This window comes from Limulus polyphemus, unplaced genomic scaffold, assembly GCF_000517525.1.
Source record: "Limulus polyphemus unplaced genomic scaffold, Limulus_polyphemus-2.1.2 Scaffold4571, whole genome shotgun sequence".
NCBI classification, from domain to species: Eukaryota; Metazoa; Arthropoda; class Merostomata; order Xiphosura; family Limulidae; genus Limulus; species Limulus polyphemus.
This window is the reverse complement of record NW_013670181.1, coordinates 32,785-52,460: the sequence shown is the minus strand read 5'-3', so window position 1 is coordinate 52,460 and position 19,676 is coordinate 32,785. Positions and strand designations below refer to the sequence as shown.

At 34.4% G+C, this 19,676-nt stretch overlaps 1 protein-coding gene across 2 annotated transcripts in view; it reads left to right on the top strand.

Annotated features, from left to right (window-relative positions):
• Window positions 1-19,676, top strand: part of LOC106471361 (ubiquitin-conjugating enzyme E2 J2-like) — an 86,316-nt gene that overhangs the window by 33,864 nt on the left and 32,776 nt on the right. For both annotated transcript variants that reach the window (XM_013931961.2, XM_022399971.1), the window contains exons 4-5: window positions 8,986-9,179; window positions 17,474-17,521. In XM_013931961.2, coding sequence (XP_013787415.1) covers window positions 8,986-9,179; window positions 17,474-17,521 — 242 coding nt within the window. The remainder of the gene's footprint in view (window positions 1-8,985; window positions 9,180-17,473; window positions 17,522-19,676) is intronic.

Sequence of the window (19,676 nt, the reverse complement as noted above, 5' to 3'; positions counted from 1 at the left end):
TTTTTATTGGTTAAATCTGAAACGTACTCTATTTTGTTTGTAATTTTTATTGGTTAAATCTGAAACTTACTCTATTTTGTTTGTAATTTTTATTGGTTAAATCTGAAACTTACTCTATTTTGTTTGTAATTTTTATTGGTTAAATCTGAAACTTACTTTGTTTTGTTTGTAATTTTTATTGGTTAAATCTGAAACTTACTCTATTTTGTTTGTAACTTTTATTGGCTAAATCTGAAACATGTAATTTTTGTGTAAATTTCAATTGTTTTATTTATTGCTCAGCTATATAAATACTGCCTAGTTATAAAAATATTACCCAGTTATGATTGGTGCGGTAGTATCCGAGATCCGAGTTTTTGGACGTATACATTGCCAGCTCCATTATAATAAGATAAGAAGTTTAAATTGATTATAAAAGATCAAGATAGTTGGTCAAACTGGAAATTAGGAAATCAAAAGATTACATGAAAAAAGGGAGACCGAAAATGTAAAAATAGTAAGGATTTCAAGTACATTAAGGGTAAGCAAAATGTTAGAATGAGAGTAGGGCCTTTAAGGGAAGGTATAGGAAGGCTAATAACTTATGATTATGAGATGACTGCATTACTAATTTCTACTTTTTCTTCAGTTTTTAATAATGGAGATTTAAAGCAATATTCCTCACCTTGTACAGTTGCTAGATGGAAGCAGTATTGAACAAAATGATTGCATTAACTTTGAACTTTTTAAGAAAATAATAGGAAATGTAAAGAATGTTAAGGGGCAGATATTATTTACCCAAGGGTTTGGAAAGAGGTTAGGGATTGGATATGTGAACCATTTGCAACAATTTTTTCTAAGTCCTTGAATAGTGGACAGGGGCCAGAAGATTGTAAGTTAGCTAATGTTAATCCTCTTTCCAGTAATTATAGACCTATTTGTTTGACATTAGTGGTGGGAAAAGTTTTTGAAAATCTGATAAAAGATGCTTTGTAAAATCATTGTTGGATAGTCAGCATGGTTAGACTGAGAGAAAAGTTTGCCTTGGTAATCTTTTGACATTTTTTTGAAGAAATTACTGTTTATGTAGTTAAAGGTATGGGTGTGGATTTGGTATATCTGGATTTTCAGAAAGCATTTGACAAGGTGGCCATAAAAGGCTTTTTTAAGAAGTTTATTTCTTTAGGCATGGCCTGGTGGTTAGGGTGTTGCAATCTCAGAGTTGTGAGTTTGAATTGCCATCCTACTAAATTATGCTCGCCATTTCAGCCATGGAGGTGTTATAATATTCATTGGTAAAAGAGTAGCCTAAGAGTTGGTGATGGGTGATGATGACTAGCTGCCTTCCTTCTAGTCTTAGGGGGACAGATAACCCTTGTGTAGCCTTGTGAAAAATTCAAAACAAATCAAACTCTTTTAGGTATGAATCACTGGATAGAAAACTAGAGTGGAAGAAAGCAGAGGGTTGTTACAAATGGAGTTCAGTCAAACTAGATTAATGTCACAAGTTCAGATCTCTGAACTTATTTTCTCATGAAAAAATGAAGTGTTAGAGAGGATTTCATTGAAATGTTTAAGATTGTTAAGGGAATTGATAGTGTTGGTGCATCATCTTTTTTCATACTTAATGGGGAGAACCTAGGAGAGACAGATATAAAATAAATTTTGGCAGGGTAGGAGTCAACTTCAGCCAAGACAATTTCATTTTTTTAATAAGGTCTTTGGAATGGTTGCCTTCAAGTGTGATGGATGCAGTTAACTTAAGGGAAAAATTGTATGTCCTCTTTTTATAGATACATCAAAATCAATGATACATCTTATAATTCATCATCATAATTTGTAGTGTGATTTTTTTTTTTTTGCTGTGTTCCTTTTGGCCTGATTTTCATATTTTACATAATTATATGCATACCGTAGAAACTTTCTTCATTTTGTTACAGAAGAGTTGCTATCAATGTGAACACAGTGCTTGTAATCAACAAGTAAATTTTATAAATAATATCAAGGTTTAACACAAATGTTACCTGTAAATCTCTATGTTCGTAAGTGATTTTCTTTGCATTTTAAGCATAAAGCAAACATGAAACTTATCTTGTAGATTTGTAAAAATAAGATATCATCTTGTAGATCTGAAATTTTGTTGGTTAAAGACAAGGGGAGCCAGAAATGCACTAATGTTCATCTTCATAGCATTTTCATGATGTTTCTAATTGTTATGTTTTATACTGCCATCTGTTGCTCTTTTATACTAAAAATGTTGTGAAGGTAAAGAACTGTTGTAAACATTGAAACATTAATGACTATAAAAGTTTTTTCCAGTATGTAGGAGTTTAATTATGAAACAAATAAGGCAGTACAACATACTGATTAGGATTATCTTAACTACATGTTAATAATCTTGAGTGCAATGAGCAGAAATAATTTGGATAAAAGATAATAAAGAGTAAATGAACATATCTAATGAAAAGCTTTATACTGTTTTATTTTGTACAATGTTTGAGGCAGACACACTTTGTTAGACAATAAATACTGTGTTGTATATAAGACTAAGAAAGAGTTGTTGAAGGGTTAGAATGTACAGACCTTATACATCAATATTCACTTAAAACCACCATATGCTATAAAGATGCTGACAGTCACACTTTACTTAGACTGCCATTCTTTCCATCTCCATGAAACTAAGGCTGTCATTCCTAAAGAACAGTTCATGAGACTGAGAATTTTCTGCTCCAAGACCTTTTCTTCAAAACCACTGAGGTTGAGAGATCTTTAAAACAGTATAACCATGTAGCTGATGTCATCAAAAAAGTACCACAACCATATAAGTACTGTATCACATACTGATGCCATTCAACCAATCAAACTGCTAGAATCCCTTTGATATTAACATACCATCCCCATACCAGGTTAGTAACTAATTTCATACAGAAGAAAGTTAATCAAGACTAATCCCCCCCCAATAACATATTCACTAAACCTCCCTTAATCTATAATAGATGTAATCAAACCTTAAAGACCACTTAGTGCACTTGAAACGACAAGACAACAATTTGCTTGCTATTGATATCTACAAACGTACAAGAAAGAAGTGTCATATCTGTCCATACATTTTAAACAAATATGCAATAAATAACTGGCCAGTGTTTCACATTTCATATGAGGGGATGTTAAATATGCACATCAGAATGTATCCAGTGCAGCAGGCATCTTAAACTATATCTCTTAGAAACAATTGATAGGCTGGTGACAATTTTCTTGAACACCTCATATCTGTATGAGAAAGCTTCAATGTTTTTCCAGTTCCTAGGCACTTCAATTCCCCTGATCATAATGGTACCTCCGAGTTACAAGTCTGTCTTCAAAAATTCATCACTCAACAAGCCTAAACCACCACCTCATCTTTCACTTCAACACCAAGTCCCTTCATGGAACTAATAAGAAAATTTCTTTCAAATAAATTTTTCAACAAATTTTTATTCTTCAATCAGTCTTTTCCCTAGATGTTTTTTACTTAATGGTTACTCCTTATTCAATCTACTTTAAACCTTATCTTGATAAAAGCCTCCCCACCCCTTTTCGAAATATTTTACTAGATAATTATTGTATTCTTTTGGGAATTTTGTTTATAACTTTTTGTAAATATATTTACCAAAATCCACTTTCTGTTGCTATAACTATAAGTTTTCCTTTTTTTTTTTGCAAGTTTTGATACTGTTTGTGAAAAAACAGCAGTAATTTTAGTAAACAATGTTATTGTAGATGTGTAATTAGAACCACTGTATTTAAACCCTTCAATGCTTCTTTCTTAGCCTAAGGTCTGTGTAACGTAATACATTACTTACTGGCTGACAACAGGTGTCTGTTCCTAATGTTGCACATAATAAAACAGTATAAAGCTTTTATTTAGACATGTTAATTTATCCTTTATTACCTTTTGTTTGAATTGTTGAAATCTGCAGATATAAGCATATTTGTAGTATATTGATGATTGTTAATATTTTGATAATTTAAAAGTCAAAATTTGACACTTCTGTTACTGATAATTGACCTATTTTAAACAAGTATTGGGTGATTTTTACTAATTTATTTTATGATTAACCAATTAATCAACACTTTAAGATTGATTGTTATTATAGTTTTTTTTTCATTACAATAGACTTGCTCTTGCAACTATAAGTTATCAGCTCATTCAGTTCTTACTTCGTCTCACAAAATGCTTTCTTGATTAGTACTGCCTTCTGTCTCCACTAGCCTTGTAACTGCTACTTCTTTCTGCATGTCTACATGTAAATGATCATGCAGCAACCCTCCACCAAATGGAGTGAGACACTACTATTAGCGCTATTTCTAATAATCATTTCTCAACTGGTAGTCTTACTGTTAAGACATGTTTGTTTTCGCTTGCAAGTTTGGGAATCATTAACTTTAGAGCAATTTTGTTTTTCTCTTTACTTTGTTTTCTCGTTACTTTGAGTTTATACTTTGAAAGTATGCACTCACAGTTTCAAGTAGTTAATACTGCTACTACAATTCCTGCTCATGCAGGATTATTAACCACGTCTTCAGGGTCAGGCCCACAGTTATCAGCTGATGATATGACTTCTATGATCCTTAGAGAATTATCTCATTTTATTCAACATTCAAAACCACATGAAGAGTATACTGTCTTGCCTGCACTTGATGTGTCTGACAGGGAGGATGAGAATTTAGATAGCCTTTTTCCCCCTCCTGTTTATGCTTCTCAGTTATGTGTCATTTCAGGGGGAATTGACCAGGCCTCCTTCACCCTTTGTTGACTTGATAAATCAGATATGTTCAATTTTGTCTTTATCTCCTGTTTCCTGTGATTCTACCTCTACCCTCCTTAGTGACAAAACTTTGGGTCAATATTTGAGTTTTCCATCTTCAATCAGATATTGGGGTTCATGCTAGTAGTTTTGGGGAACAGCTGAGATCAGAGTCAGTGTGTCTCATCCCCCATGTCCATTGGATGATCAGGTTTTTGCATTTCATTTTGCCAACTACCCTTTTTAGTCTTGAACCCTAATATCTCTGTTTCTTTTTCCCAACCTCAATTTTTCCATCTTCCTGATAATTTGTAGTCCAGGCTTGAAACAGCCCATTTACCACACTCCATTTCTTCTTTGTCATCTCGTTTGTCTCAACCTCCTGTTCCTCTATCAGTGTCACACCCACCTACTTCTACTCCCTTTGCTAATCCTTTCTGCTTGTTCTTTGCCTTTTCACCATTGCTTGATTGTCTGTCGCTGTCTTCGGGGCACTTAGCATCAGTGACTTGGTGCTCGAGTCATGGCTGGTGGGTGCCAGGCTGTTTCACTTTGCTCATGTTTGGAGGACTTTTACAATCGATACATGGGTTTTAAAGGTGGTTTTTCCCAAAGTATGGCCCTCTGTTTTCTGTTTTCTCCACCATTGTCTCTCCATCCTATTTCTTCTCCCCTTTGCAGGATCCTATTTCCTGCCAGCATTTGTCAGAGTCAGTTAGGAATTAATTCAAAAGGGTACCATCAAATGAGGAGATATTTCTTGTCTGTGGTTTTATTCTCATCTATTTGTTGTTCCCTAAAAGATAGAAGGATGGTTCCCAGTGATTGATAGGTCATCTCTGAATTGCTTCTTCATCATTTCCAAGTTCCCCATGGAGTTGTACTTAACTCTCTATTGGGTTTTCACTCCAGGTCTGTGGGTGATGCATATCTGCAAATTTCCATCTCCCAAGCATCCTGACATTTCCTTTGATTTGTTTATCACGGGTGTGTTTTCAGTTTTGTGCACTTTCATTTGGCCTAGCCTCAGCCTCTATGTTTTTTTCCACGTTGTTCAGCCATTCGCTTGACTGCTTCATTCCCAGGGTCTTTGTTTCCACCATTACCAAATGACTAGCTACTGCTGGCATCCTCGCAGGCTGACTCTGCCCTCCATACTCGGTTTCTTCTTCAGGAAGCTGCCTGAGTTGGTTGGCTCATCAAGGTGGAAAAGTTGTCCCTCACACCTACCAGTTTCTGCTTCATCTGAGTGTGTTTTTCAATTCACTTTTTAGTTTAGCACAGACTTCTCCACTTTGCTTATGAGATATGAAACAGCTAGTTTCAAGGTCTCCTTCTCACCTTCTCCTTCTACATGAGAGGTTTTATCTCTTTTGGGGATGTGGGCCTCTCTTCAGGCACTCATACCCCTTGGACGTGCCCACATGTGCCATCCACACTGGGCTTTAATCGACCAATGGACCTTTTTTGAGATCCCTTCGAGGCTCCTCTTTCCCTTCCCTCTCTATTACTTACAGACTTTGCCTGGAAGATACATTAGACCAGTACTACCATGGGGGTTCTTCTTCCTCCACATCATCCGTATTGTCATTTATTTACTGATGCTTCACTTTCTGGTTGGGGAACATATCTCAGTGGTTTGGAAGTGTCAGGAAGGTGGACTCTTCCAGAATCCACTCTCCATTTCAATATCTTGGAGCTTCTTGCTGTTCAGTGGCTGTTATATGTTTCATGCTGTTTTTTTGGGGACAAGTGGTGATGGTGCATTTGGACAATCTGTTGATGGAACCATATTGGCCAGCTCAGATGTTGTTTCCACTTCTACAACGGCTGTTGGTGTCACCACCCATCCTTCTCTTTTTTGCCGCACATGCTCTTTTGTCAGTCTTACTCTGGCATGTGTTATTTTTCTCTACCTGCACTCCATCTTCACACGTGTTTTTCATCTGGTCCCCAGCTAGAAGGTCAGGCCATTCCAGGCATGTTGCTTCCTCAATTTTTTGTCCTCGTTGGCAGTTTTCCAGTATAAGTGGACTATATACTGCTTTTAGTCTCTGTGTCAGGGTTACAATCCTTCTTGTCTTACCATTCCTCATTTGTTTATTTTTTTCACATGGCTTTATGACAGGAGCTTGTCGGTTTCTTATGTTGCCGAGTGGCTTTGTCTACCACTTTTTGGTTTACTGAATTTGCATCAATGTTCCAATTTCCTGTATCTTTTATTTCATTCCTTTTCCATTGTTTGTTCTCTCTGCCCTCACTTTTTGATTGGAACCTCACTATTGTCCTTCATGCTCTTACTTGCCCTCCATTTGAAGTCACTATTCCTCTTGTTATTGATGTGTGTTTGTCGTCTTGCCAATGTTTTTGCGATTGATGTTTGCTGTATTTTGTTTCATTCTTCCTATGTTCTCCATTTTCCCAACTGTTCTTTTCTACCAAAGACCTCTGCTGCCCGGGAGGGTAACTCCACTTTCACTCCCATTTCTCTCCTCTCCCACCTTTTTTTGACTGTTTGTATCCAGATCACCTCCTATGTCCAGTCAGATCCCTCTGATGGTAGTTGACACACACTGATTCCTTCTGTGGTTCCTGTGTATGTTTGTTTATTCCCTGGAATCCTGCCAGTTCAAGTAATCTTTCCCCCCTATACCCTTTTGGGTTGGATTTGTCAGGTCATTCAACTGGCATATTCTTTCCTTCCTCAGGACAATTGTCACCTTTTTTGGGCCTTTTTTCATGAAATCCATCATCTGAAAATGTCCCTGGCTGACCATTTTCATCTTCGTTTGGAGGACATAATCAGCACAGGTGTGTAGACTATCCTGCAAATCTTTACATCTCACTGCCTCCATCACATGGATATTTTACAACTTCTGTTTCTTTATGACTGATAATTATTCATTTCTAATTTTCTCTACAGAGGCATCTTGCTCATAAGTTATGGATCCCATTCTGTGGTGAGTGGTGCCTGACCAAGTATGCTTTGTATTAAATCTTTACTGTATGTCCTATAAGCATGCTAGATGGCCATAATGTCGAGACACTTCCTACTGCAGACCTGATGTACAAATCCAGATGCTGCCAGGTGTTTATTGAGGTCGAACTCCCAGTTACAGTGTGTTACGCCCTAGCCATTTGACACATAGGAGTCTCCATAATGATGAAATCATGTTTGGAAATACATTTTCAGTTTAGGAAAATGTTAACTTTCATTTTGAAATTCAGCAGATAATGTCTTCAAATGAATATCTATATCAGCCATTTAGAAGACTGATTTATTGTCATTTTAAAGAAATTTAAACTCCTAATTTGAGAAACAATATAATAGGTCAAGAGGTCATATTACTCTTGATTTTGTGTTAACATACTAACAGAAATTCTCTAGATGTCACATAGATAATTTCATTGGCTATTAAATTTAGTCAGAAGAAACACTATAACTGTACAGAAGTTACTGAACGAATATGTATGAGTTCTAGAGCAATCACCAAGGATAAAAAATAAAAACCTTTCATGAAACAGATCTGAGCTCTCTTAAACCAGAAATGTTCTTAATTTCCATTTACTACAGTTGTCATAAGACTTGTAAAATGTAGTTTTAGTTGTTCATTCAAGCTATATCATCTTTTCTGTTTCTGTAACTGCTTAAGAAAATGTACCTTAACAGTTCATTATTTATTTTATAGTACTGTGTACCTTCATTTTAAAAGGCCATTGATGGAATAAATGATACAAAGTTGATCATGATGAAACTTGACTCTCTTGAAAAATGTATAGTTTTGTAGGCTAAACTTATGCAACAATTGTTTTGCTCATGCATGGTATACAATATGGCCTATTAAATATAAAAAATATTTTCCCAACTTATTCATGGTGGTAGACTTCAGATCAGTAGCATTTATAAGCTTTGAATGCATATTTTCATCTGCCATTTTGTCCATCCATGCTCAACAGGACAGGAACTTTATTGAACTTCATAGCAAATACACAATAATTCTACGATATAACATCAAATAGGAAAGATCTGGTTTTAAGTGTTTGCGATTATAAAAATGGGTTAGTTTAATACCCTTTCTAAAAATTAAAAGTTATAATTTCATTACAAATGCTGTTAAGAAGTTGATTTTATTTTTATTTGTTGATGTTTTTTATACATGCCAGTAAAATTTCGTAAGTGTGTTGAAATATTGAAGTATCATGTTTTTTAATTTCATAGGTGGAATATACCATGGTAAATTGGTGTTTCCAGGAGAGTTTCCATTCAAACCCCCTAGCATCTACATGATTACACCAAATGGTAGATTCAAGTGTAACACTAGACTTTGTCTTAGCATCAGTGATTTCCATCCTGACACTTGGAATCCTGCTTGGTCTGTATCAACTATACTAACAGGTCTTTTGAGTTTCATGGTGAGTGAATGTATGCACCATGAATATTGTTATGTTTTATATGTATAGGAGTGTTCTGAATGTCGTTCATTTGAGAATCTCGCCAGAGTAACTAATTTCCATTGTGCAAAAAGACTGGAAAAGAGGTGTGTGTGTGGATATAAGAAATATGATTATTGAGGAGGGAAGGAGAACTAAAGAAATAATATAAAAAAAGATCAAAGTATTATATTAAATATGGAAACTAGAGTGGACTATAGGTTTTATGAGATAAAGAGAGTACACAAATACATATTAGAAAGACATTATTAATTAGAATGAAATAGAATAAAAAATATTAATAAAAATAAAAACATGCTAGAAATAAGTAGGTTATAAATAATTTGAAAACAGACAGCTGTCATGCGGAAATATGTAAAACAAAAATGACCTAATTTAATCTGACAGAAAACTCACTAAAAGCTGAGGATCACTGATTTCAGAATCAAAATGATTTTCATTCAGATGAACATTATTTAAAGTGAAATGGGAATCCAATAAGCTTATTTTATTTTTGTATCTGCTACAGTTGTAAATCAATATATGTACATATCCCCGAGATAAGTGCGTCAATCCAGTATCATCGTCTATATCAGGGTAAATAAAACCTTTGTTCCCAGACATGCTGTGGAAAATTTGAACAGGCCCTCTACACTATAGTGGGGCAGCACTTAGATATTCTTTTTTAAATGACTCACAACAGTTTCTCCAGTGGATTTTTTTTTTTTTAAAGTCTTGGTGTAGTAACTTGAAGTACTTATCTACTATTTGTGCAGAAATTCTGCTAGAGCTACAATTTCAACTGATAGAGAGTTCATAGAAGCTTTTCCTGTCCAATAACTATGGCCTCAAATCAACATTGGTACAATATATTACACATTAACCACCTTCTGGCATTGAGCTAATGTTCTCTGGTTCTATTTTTGTAACTTTTTCAGTAACTTTATACACTGTATGTATATTTGAAGCTGATGTCTTTTTATATACTTTCATCTTTGTACACATCATTTTGTACCATATTCAATTATATATCTTCTTGGGTGGGAGCCTTTTTCTTCTTTCTGGACATAAAAAGAATTATTTTAACATTGTCAGGTTGGCTGTGCTAGTTGTGATTAACCATATTTTAATCCTATCAAAATGCGTCTGTAGGACTACTTTAACATATACGTACAGGTAGGGGGAAAAGTGTGCATTGCCACGACCTTTCACCTTTTGTGACAATCATTGTTATTGTAATTTGATTAACCCAATGTTCAGAGGGGGTGGTCATATTGCACAAGTTATGACCTTTTACAGAATGCCATTCAACACAGGATTAGACATTTGATATCAGAGCTATCAACTATTCATTTTACCCTGAACTGCTTATTTATTGACAGTTCATAGTAGAGGAGAGTAAATAACCAGATAAAATATACAGGATTCAAAAAAAGACTATTGATATGCATTTCAGAGATTATGAGAATTGTGTGATGGACAAAAGTATTTTTATTCTTCACACGAACCTTAACTTACTCCCTGACTTGTCAGCATCTGAGTGTGACTGACATCGAGAACTCACAGGCTTACTTGAATATAAATATATTTGTAACACAGCTGATTTTTTGTGTACAACAGACTCGTATAATGGAATACAAGCTCAGACGAACATAATTACGGTGATTTGCCAAATTACGGATAAAATATTTTAAATTTTAAGTAACTCAGTTTTTATACTTTGAATATTTTGTTTCAGTACTTTTTGTACCGTTAAAACTTCTTATATTACTATAACTAACTAGATTATATATATATATTCATTCCTACTTGTCATTATGAATTAAGTTTAAATGGCATTAGGCACTTTTAAACACTGTTCTTTATAAATTTTTATACAATATTACTAATGAAGGCACAAACTGGACTAATAGAGAAGTGAGTTTATGTTGCCTTCATCCTAACAATCACCCATTGATAAACCTGGCTTATCCAATTTCTGCATATTCAAATCACCAATTGAGGAACCTGGCTTATCCAATTTCTGCATATAATCACCAATTGATGAACCTGGCTTATCCAGTTTCTGCATATTCAAATCACCCATTGATAAACCTGGCTTATCCAATTTCTGCATATTCAAATCACCAATTGAGGAACCTGGCTTATCCAATTTCTGCATATTCAAATAACCAATTGATGAACCTGGCTTATCCAATTTCTGCATATTCAAATCACCAATTGATGAACCTGACTTATCCAATTTCTGCATATTCAAATCACCAATTGATGAACCTTGTTTATCCCTATCTCTACTGGTTTTCTTATGGTCAGGGGCCAAAGTGCATGTCATCGTGTTTGTAGACTTACATTCAAAATGTTATTGAACTATTATTTTATGAATGTATCGTAAGTAAATTTGGTTTCAAATTGTAGATTATAATTCAAATTTTAGTATTATACATTAGTTAATTTCTTAATTTTAAAGTAAATATTAAAACAAAATTCCTAAATATCGATTTTGTGTTTCACGTGGTATGTTGAATGCACCTTTAGTTTAAACTAAATGTATGTGATGTCCAGTTACAAAGTTTGTAGTTTCTTATGAACTAGAAACTCAAATTACTGATATTAACAAGCTAGAATATAAAATTAGAACCATCTATCTTTTTTATTTACTGAGATATGACTATTTTTAGTGAATCAAACACAGTAGCTTCACCCACATTTTCTATTTTTGGAAATACTTGCTTACGTACACACTCTTCACTCTGTCATGTTTTTATAACCAATCAAAACCTCATAATTTCCACCATGTGGGTTTTCTCAGCCTATTCAAGATGTCCCCAAGATTAATCTTTTTTGTTCCCATTTTTGGAAAAAGAAAATAGTGTTCAAAAACAATTTTATTTTACACCGAAATAAAACTTAGTTAATAAGCCTGATAAATTACAGTGTAATTCTGTGATATTGATAGAGTAATGTAAAAATTTTTGTTATTTCAAAATGCATATATAAAACCAAAAAAGTCATTTTGTTTTACATCCTCCATGTGCAAAATTCAGCAAGGCTTAACATGCAAGGTATGGGCAAGCTAGTACAAACATTTTACAATCGTAAGTAGTAGAGATCATTCTTTTCTATATTTCTTTATTTACTATTCCATATTTTCAGAAAAATAACTGAAATTGAAGAACTTATTTGTAAATAGTAATAATACATACACATGTAATATAACTGAAACGTGACTGTATTGTAGAAAATACTGATCTACTAGAACAAAGCCAAGACAGATCACTTTGTAAGTGCCAGTATTATCATGTTGGAAATGGTAACATGAGATTGCAACTTCTGTAATGTTAGTCAGAACACAGCTGAAAGGTCAATATAAATAGATGTATAATGATGTTATTGTCAGTTTAAAATCTGTATGTACTGTTTTGGCATGTGTATCATGAATTTTGTCAGCTGAGTTAGTTTTAAGTGGGAAGATGAACATTTAACTAAGGAAGGGTTTGTTAATTCATTTTTATGAAAAACCTTTACTTAGGTTATTAGGACATATTGTACATATTATGTACAATATGTTTCAAATTTTATAGTAGTTGATAATTTTCTATGACTATATATTTCTTAACTGTTTAATATGTTTCTTATTTAAACATTTTAAGCTATAATTTATTTTTAGGACTTCTATCTACTGATCTATCAGTAGCATGAGGGTTAATTACTCTTCAAAATTTCATAATATTTTTTAAAACTTATTATTAGACATTTTGTAATATATCCCAAGTTTAGCAATTATTAGCAATGATCTAATTTCTAAACTTTTATTTGCGATTACTGTGTGACATACCCTAAATTTTAAAAAAGTTAGCAGTGATCTAATTTCTATATTTGTATTTCTGATCATTGTGTGAAGGGATTATTTTTCAAAACATTTTTTTGTGACATATCCTAATTTTTGTAATATTTGGTAGTGTTTTTTGTTTTTTCTTGTGGATAATGCATGATATATCCCAAGTTTTAAAATACTAGCAGATGTACTTGTGTGATGCGTGGTGAGAGGCTGTTTTTGTCTCTGCATTTTGCTAGCAAGATATAGATTAAAAGTACATAAGAATAAAATTGTCATATCCTCTAGACTTGATAATTTAAACTATATTTTACTTTCTATTTTAGTTTTTTTTTTTTTTTATACAAAAGAGTTAAGTAACATGTGACTTAAAATCATCACTTAATATAAGTGCTTATCTTGAAAGTATATATATAAACAATATGTGAAAAATAATTTCCTAAAATGATTGGTAGGATTTGAAAACAAAACACAATTGTAGAATTAATGTTTTACCAGTTATGGATATAAACAGGTTTTGTTTTTGCCTTAAGTATGCCAGTAATAATAAAAATTAACTTAGTATTCCAAAAATTGTTTAATCTCAGAAGTTCAAGGGAGGTCCAGTTCAGTAGTGGCCAGTGACATTTTTTCTTCATTTCACCTATCCAGTATATCTATAAAGCATGTTCACACCAGCAATATGTTTTATGCCAGTAATGTATGAAAGTACATAGACTGTATGTATACCCCATGTAATGAAAGAAGAAACTGGAGAAATACCATTAATACCCCTAGTGGCCACCCCTCTGACTGATCTATATTTAGCCATGATTGGAGCTATGAAATCTATGCATTCTAAAATAAAAATAACTTCTTAAAGCATCTTGAATCATTTCTCGTTGATTAAACAATATTTAACAGGTCCAAATGTAAAAACCTAGGAGGAATTAGAGGAAAAATAAACACATAAACAAATTTCTCTCAAATTATCATAGAATTTATTGTTTGTGTTAAACTTTTATTTTTAGTCACTGCCTGATATATGCCAAATTCCAAAATATATATATACTTCCACTGACACTTATACCTATTTCTCAGTCTTCATATTTGCCATCTAAACATCGTGTTTGCATGCTCTAGTGTTTATACCTCACTCAACTGCCCTCGGCAATATCTAATTTGCAAAACTTTACATTGGCCCTGACATGCCCTCTATGCAGGTATTGTATATAAGCACTGTATGTCAACAATATAATCACTTTTTCTCGACAAAGCATTAGTGCTAGGAGTTATGTTTTGTGGTTAACATTTTCTTTTGAAGCATTGTGACAGTAGTCTGGTGGTTTTTTTTCTTCTTGTTGCTGATATTTTGTTGATTTTCTTTTGTGATTCAAAAAAAGAAAAAAAATGCAGGCATGAGTTCCTGTGTAACGTTTTTGGCATGAGGGTTTGTCCATTCCTCCTTTGTTGTCTGGTGGTAGTCTGCGTCAGGGGAAGGGTCCATTATCGGTGTAGGCTGTCCGTGACCAGATTCGGTTTTAGTTGGAGTCCTTCATGCAGCCCGGGGGTTTTCCACAGGGGTTCAGAGTTGGCTTTTCATCATGAACCTGAATATACTGAGGAGAATTTAGATACTGTTTTCTGCTCCTTCTTTCACTAGGGCCATCTTCTGCCTTTTTTATGTAATTAGTTATGGGAGTTTGTGAAGCTTTGGGAATTCATCCCCTTGCTTTTGAGTCTACCTTGCTTTGTTGTCAGATAGACCTCGGGGGGGGTATTACTTAGTTCTTCCTCCTTTCCCTGATATTGCCATGTATGCTGGGATGTTTGCAATGGAATTATGAGAGAGTATTGCTATGCCTTGCTCCCCTCGTTTATCAGAACAACATGCCCTGGCTTATCATCTTTTGGCTGTAGCATATTTGGACACTCAACATTTGGATTTGTTGTTGGATCTATGGGGTTCCAGGATTCATTTATTTCTTACTACTGTAAATTGATACTCCTTTTTGTGATTTCCAGGAGATGCCCCTTTTTCAGCCTTACTAGTTTGCTGGAGTCCCAGAAACTTTTAAAGCCTGATTTTATACGGCACGTTTGCAGTTTTCTTTATCGTCATTGGCTACTTGCCTCTCTTCTACTCCAACGATTAATTCTGGAGGATCGATCATTCTCATCACGTGGCCCTCACCTTCGACACCTTGTCCTTTTGGTTTACAGAATCGGTTCCGTCTGTATTCTAAGGTATCTTCGGAAAAGGTCTGGATGGCACCAGTGGTGTTGGTGTCTACCCATTCAGAAGGTCGTTCCCATTCATCCAAGATTCTATTCTCATCTTTTTCTAGTGATTAAGAACACTAGAGATTGGCATCTTATCATCATTCTGTCTAGACTCAATCTCTTTCTACAGCCTCCTCGTTTCACCATGGAATCTTTTTTTCAACTTTTTGAACTATATTTTCAACATGATTAAAGCTGAAGGGGATTTTGCCAGTTCCTGCTGATCTTAGAGCTGAATCAGTCGAGATTGGTTTGCTTTTAAAACTTAGGCAACATGGTTCACCTGTTGCACTGTCTCTGGAGCCCTGTTCCTCAGGACTCCCCACTGCACACATATCCCTCCCGCTGGTATTAGTGGAGCTAGCGAGTCCTTACCACACCCAGTTCCCAGTCGCTGGAGTGGTAGACAGAGGATTTTCCTTTGGAGTGTTGAGTTTTCTCCACACTCGGAGAAGAGGGCAAAGTTGGGGACCCTCCTATTCTGGGTCCATGAAAGTTTTACCCAGATGTCAGTAGGAGCAGGACCAACCTATGCGGGAGCCTACTTGTAAAACTGGTCCAGTTTGATGCTAAATTATCTGGTGGGGGTATGCTCAAACCCTTTTATGAACACTGTCAGATCTTAGGTTGTTCATGCAGGGGATCCACTATCTCCTCATAAATCCAAATGCAACGCGGTCCCATCTTAGGCCCTTGGTGGAACAGTGTTCCATGTCCTCTCCATAATTCCATGGGTATTTCCTTGTCCACTTGGTTGGGGAGTGAAAATGACTGTTCGTAAATCAAGACCAGATGAGTTCTGGACCTTGTGTGGAGTATGGCATATATGATCCCATCAATCCAGGCCTTGGATGTTGCCTTTTGGACTTCCTCAGGTTGATCAAAAGGATTGTCCACTTTGGTGCTGCTCTTTTTCTTTCATAAATCCGTGGTTCGAAACACATCACTCTGTGGCTGCTAGTGGGGATCCTATCACAAAGATATATATATATTTGCAGTCCAACTGCCATTGCCACCAATAGGGGATATTGGTACCTGACACCTTAAATCCAGCCCTGAGTCATGGAACCTTGGCTGCGTGGGTATGGCTGGCCAATCATACGTACTTGTGTAATATTCCACCCTTTTCACTTTTCTGTATTTCTGGGTGAAGAGCATACCTGTTCTGGATATAGTGCAGTTTTTCCTGCTTGGGTACCACTTCTCATGGTACACTTTTGTTCTGTGCAGACACTTTCTGTATGAACTATGCCCTCACCGGCCTCTCCACCTTCTCAATGTGGGATTCTAACTATAAGTGTCAGTGGAGGTATGTATGTTTGGAAGTTATAATTTTTTCTAATCTGAAAATGTATTTCCAAACATACTTAACTCCGCTGACACTCTCCCTCCCTTCTTCTTCACTAAGAGTCGGTGTTAGTGACCGGGATGGAGTAAGTTTAAAAAAAAGTAATTATATTGTCGACATACTGTGTTTATATACAGTACCTACATAGAGGGAATTAGAGGGCCGGTGTAAAGTTTTTGAAATTAGATATTGCCAAGGGCAGTTGAGGAGTGTAAAGGACTGGAGCAAAGATGAAGATCGAGAAGTAGCTATAAGTGTCAGCGAAGGTAAGTATGTTTGGAAATACATTTTCAGATTAGGAAAATAATAACTTCTGTAGCACTTAGCAGTTGTTTCATTTTGTAAACTTTTATTTTTGTCTACTGTATTACATGTCCTAAAAGTTTGTAATATTAACATTATAGTAATATTTTTTACCTAACTTTTTTATGTCTTGTATACTCAAAACTCTACAATATGCAGTAAAAGTTTCTTTATATAAATTTTGTTTTTGTTTGTTTATGTATTTTTTCCGAAGTATTTCTACAGAAATAACAGCCTCAGTTAATATCAGTGACTCAGTATAATTTTTATAGTGCACTTTTCCTTTTCATTTTTTATTATTAAAAGAGATGTTCAACAGTACTTATTTCTGCCCCCAAGATCTGTTACAAAGCACTGTTTAAGATAATAAGCAAAACAATTAAAAATGCATTATTCATATGTGCCTAATATGTATACTGAAGGTTTTTTTTTGTAACACAAATACTTTCTGCATAGGTTAGTTTCAGTAGTAAATTTAAATATGATCTTATTTTTGGACACAATTTATGTTTTTTTTCATATAAACAGGTAGAAAAGAATCCAACTCTTGGCAGCATAGAAACTTCTGTTTATGAGGTGAGTTCTAGTAAATTTTTATAAACTGAGTCACATTAGAAACTGTTTGCTTTAATCTCAGGCTAACAGTTGACTGTCTACCAATAAAAAGTATAAATTATATGTAAAAATATTGTTTGAATTGAAGGTTACTGTTTACCAAAAGTTAGTATCGTGTAATTACCATTTGACCTTCTTTTCAGTCACTTTATTTAACTGGCACCTGGAATTTTTTAAAATCATTTTGCAGAATTGATTTTATCCATTATCATTAGCCCATGAAGCATCGTGATCAGTGTGCAAATGACAGAACATTTAATCTAAAGTTAAAGGGGAAATCTGTCTCTGATATATCTTTACTGTTTGTGGAAATATCATGTCTGCTTAACTATGTGTTGGTTAAGAAATATAGTAATATCCATAAAACAGGATAATAAATGTGGGACTATTTATTGTCACTTGTATCCATGAGTAACATCACGTTAGGTTGTGTTCCTGCTCGTGGCATAAAGACGTTGATAGCCTGTTCATCTGTTCCTCTGTATATAAGCTTAAGTGTAACGAGAATCAGTGTATATGTGAATTTCAAATGATTTTATAATAACATATGATCCCATTTTTTTCTGGTTGTTCTCTTCTATCTTGGCTTAGTGGATGAGGGAGATGCTTCAATAGCATCGGCACTGCCTATTCTACACGATACCGTAGAGGTTATGTGCCCATAAACTTAGCCTTTATATCCTCCTTGAAACAATCACAGGTAAAATGCTCATCACTCACAGCACACTTTTTAATCTATAGGAAATCTCTTCATGGTGTGTTCTGTTCCTAGGTTATCTAACCATTTCTTTCTGGATTATACTTAGGATCTGACAGATGTTTTGGTAAAATGTAATCCCTGGTTATCATTCTTATTGTTAGTACAATGATATGCCTTACATTTGGCCATGTTTCGTAGTAGCAGTTCAAATCTGCAGACAACAGAACTCCTCAGACATCATGGAGCCTATATTCTCTAGGAAAATTAATATCTTTTGAGATTTATTTGCTCTTAAAAGAAAAGCACTATTAAAAAGGCAGTCTGGAAGACAGATTTCTCAATTACTGATTGTTTTGTTAGTGACATGTTTCAGATACCTTTTCCTGGAAATAGTTACATAATGATTATTAAAGTTGTGATGAACTGTATATACAATCTTTGTCTAATGTAGTAATGTTTATAAATAACAACAAGAGTTTAAGTATTTTAATTAGGTCATGATATGGTGAATTAAAAAGGACACAAAACCCCATAATTATTATACTTTTGATAATTTCAAACCAGGGTAAGTGGGACACTGGTAAGTTTATAAACTTACAACACTAAAATCTGAGGTTAGGTTCCCCATGGTGGACAAAGCAGACAGCTCAATGTGCCTTTGCTATAAAACAAACAAATTAATGTCTTGTTTATTACGGAATTATTTGTACTGCATATATAAATTATGTTTATCTATTTTTGATTTGATTTTACCAACAAAGTGCTTGATACATTAGTATGGAAATATTTTATTCATCATTTGTTTGATATATTTATGCCTATTTTTGTAATAAGAAGCCTTTATTACTGCAAATATTAAACACAGAAGATGTTTTCTATAATCCCACAGAATTTCTAATTTCTCTAAGTATCTACATAAAATTTTCATAGATGTTTTAAGTATTTATCCATGAAATTGGACTGCCTTTAGTCACAAGAATCTGTAGCATATCGTACAGCACTTGGCTCAGAAATGTGTCACATTAAACTATCTCACATGCATGTATCTTTCTTTATGCTTATACATCATTCCAAAGAGGAGGAAGATGAGAGGAAAATGGCAGCCTCCAAAATCTGCAATTATATAAAGTAAAATATTAAACTTTAGTTGAAGTATTTGTTATTTCCCCAAAAGGATGCTGAAGGCTGCCTGCAGAGGTCACCTGTTTTAACCACTCACATCGCTGTACAGTGTTGTCTGTCTGTCTGTCAGTAGATACTTAAATGATGTAACCTAAAAGATGCTTAACATTGAAATTTGTACTTTGTGATATTAGTAAAATATACACATGCTTTAAATCATGAGAAGTATTATGCACTTTGTAGGCTGCAACACAGCATGACATATGAACTTCAAAAGCAAGAAATAAAAATATT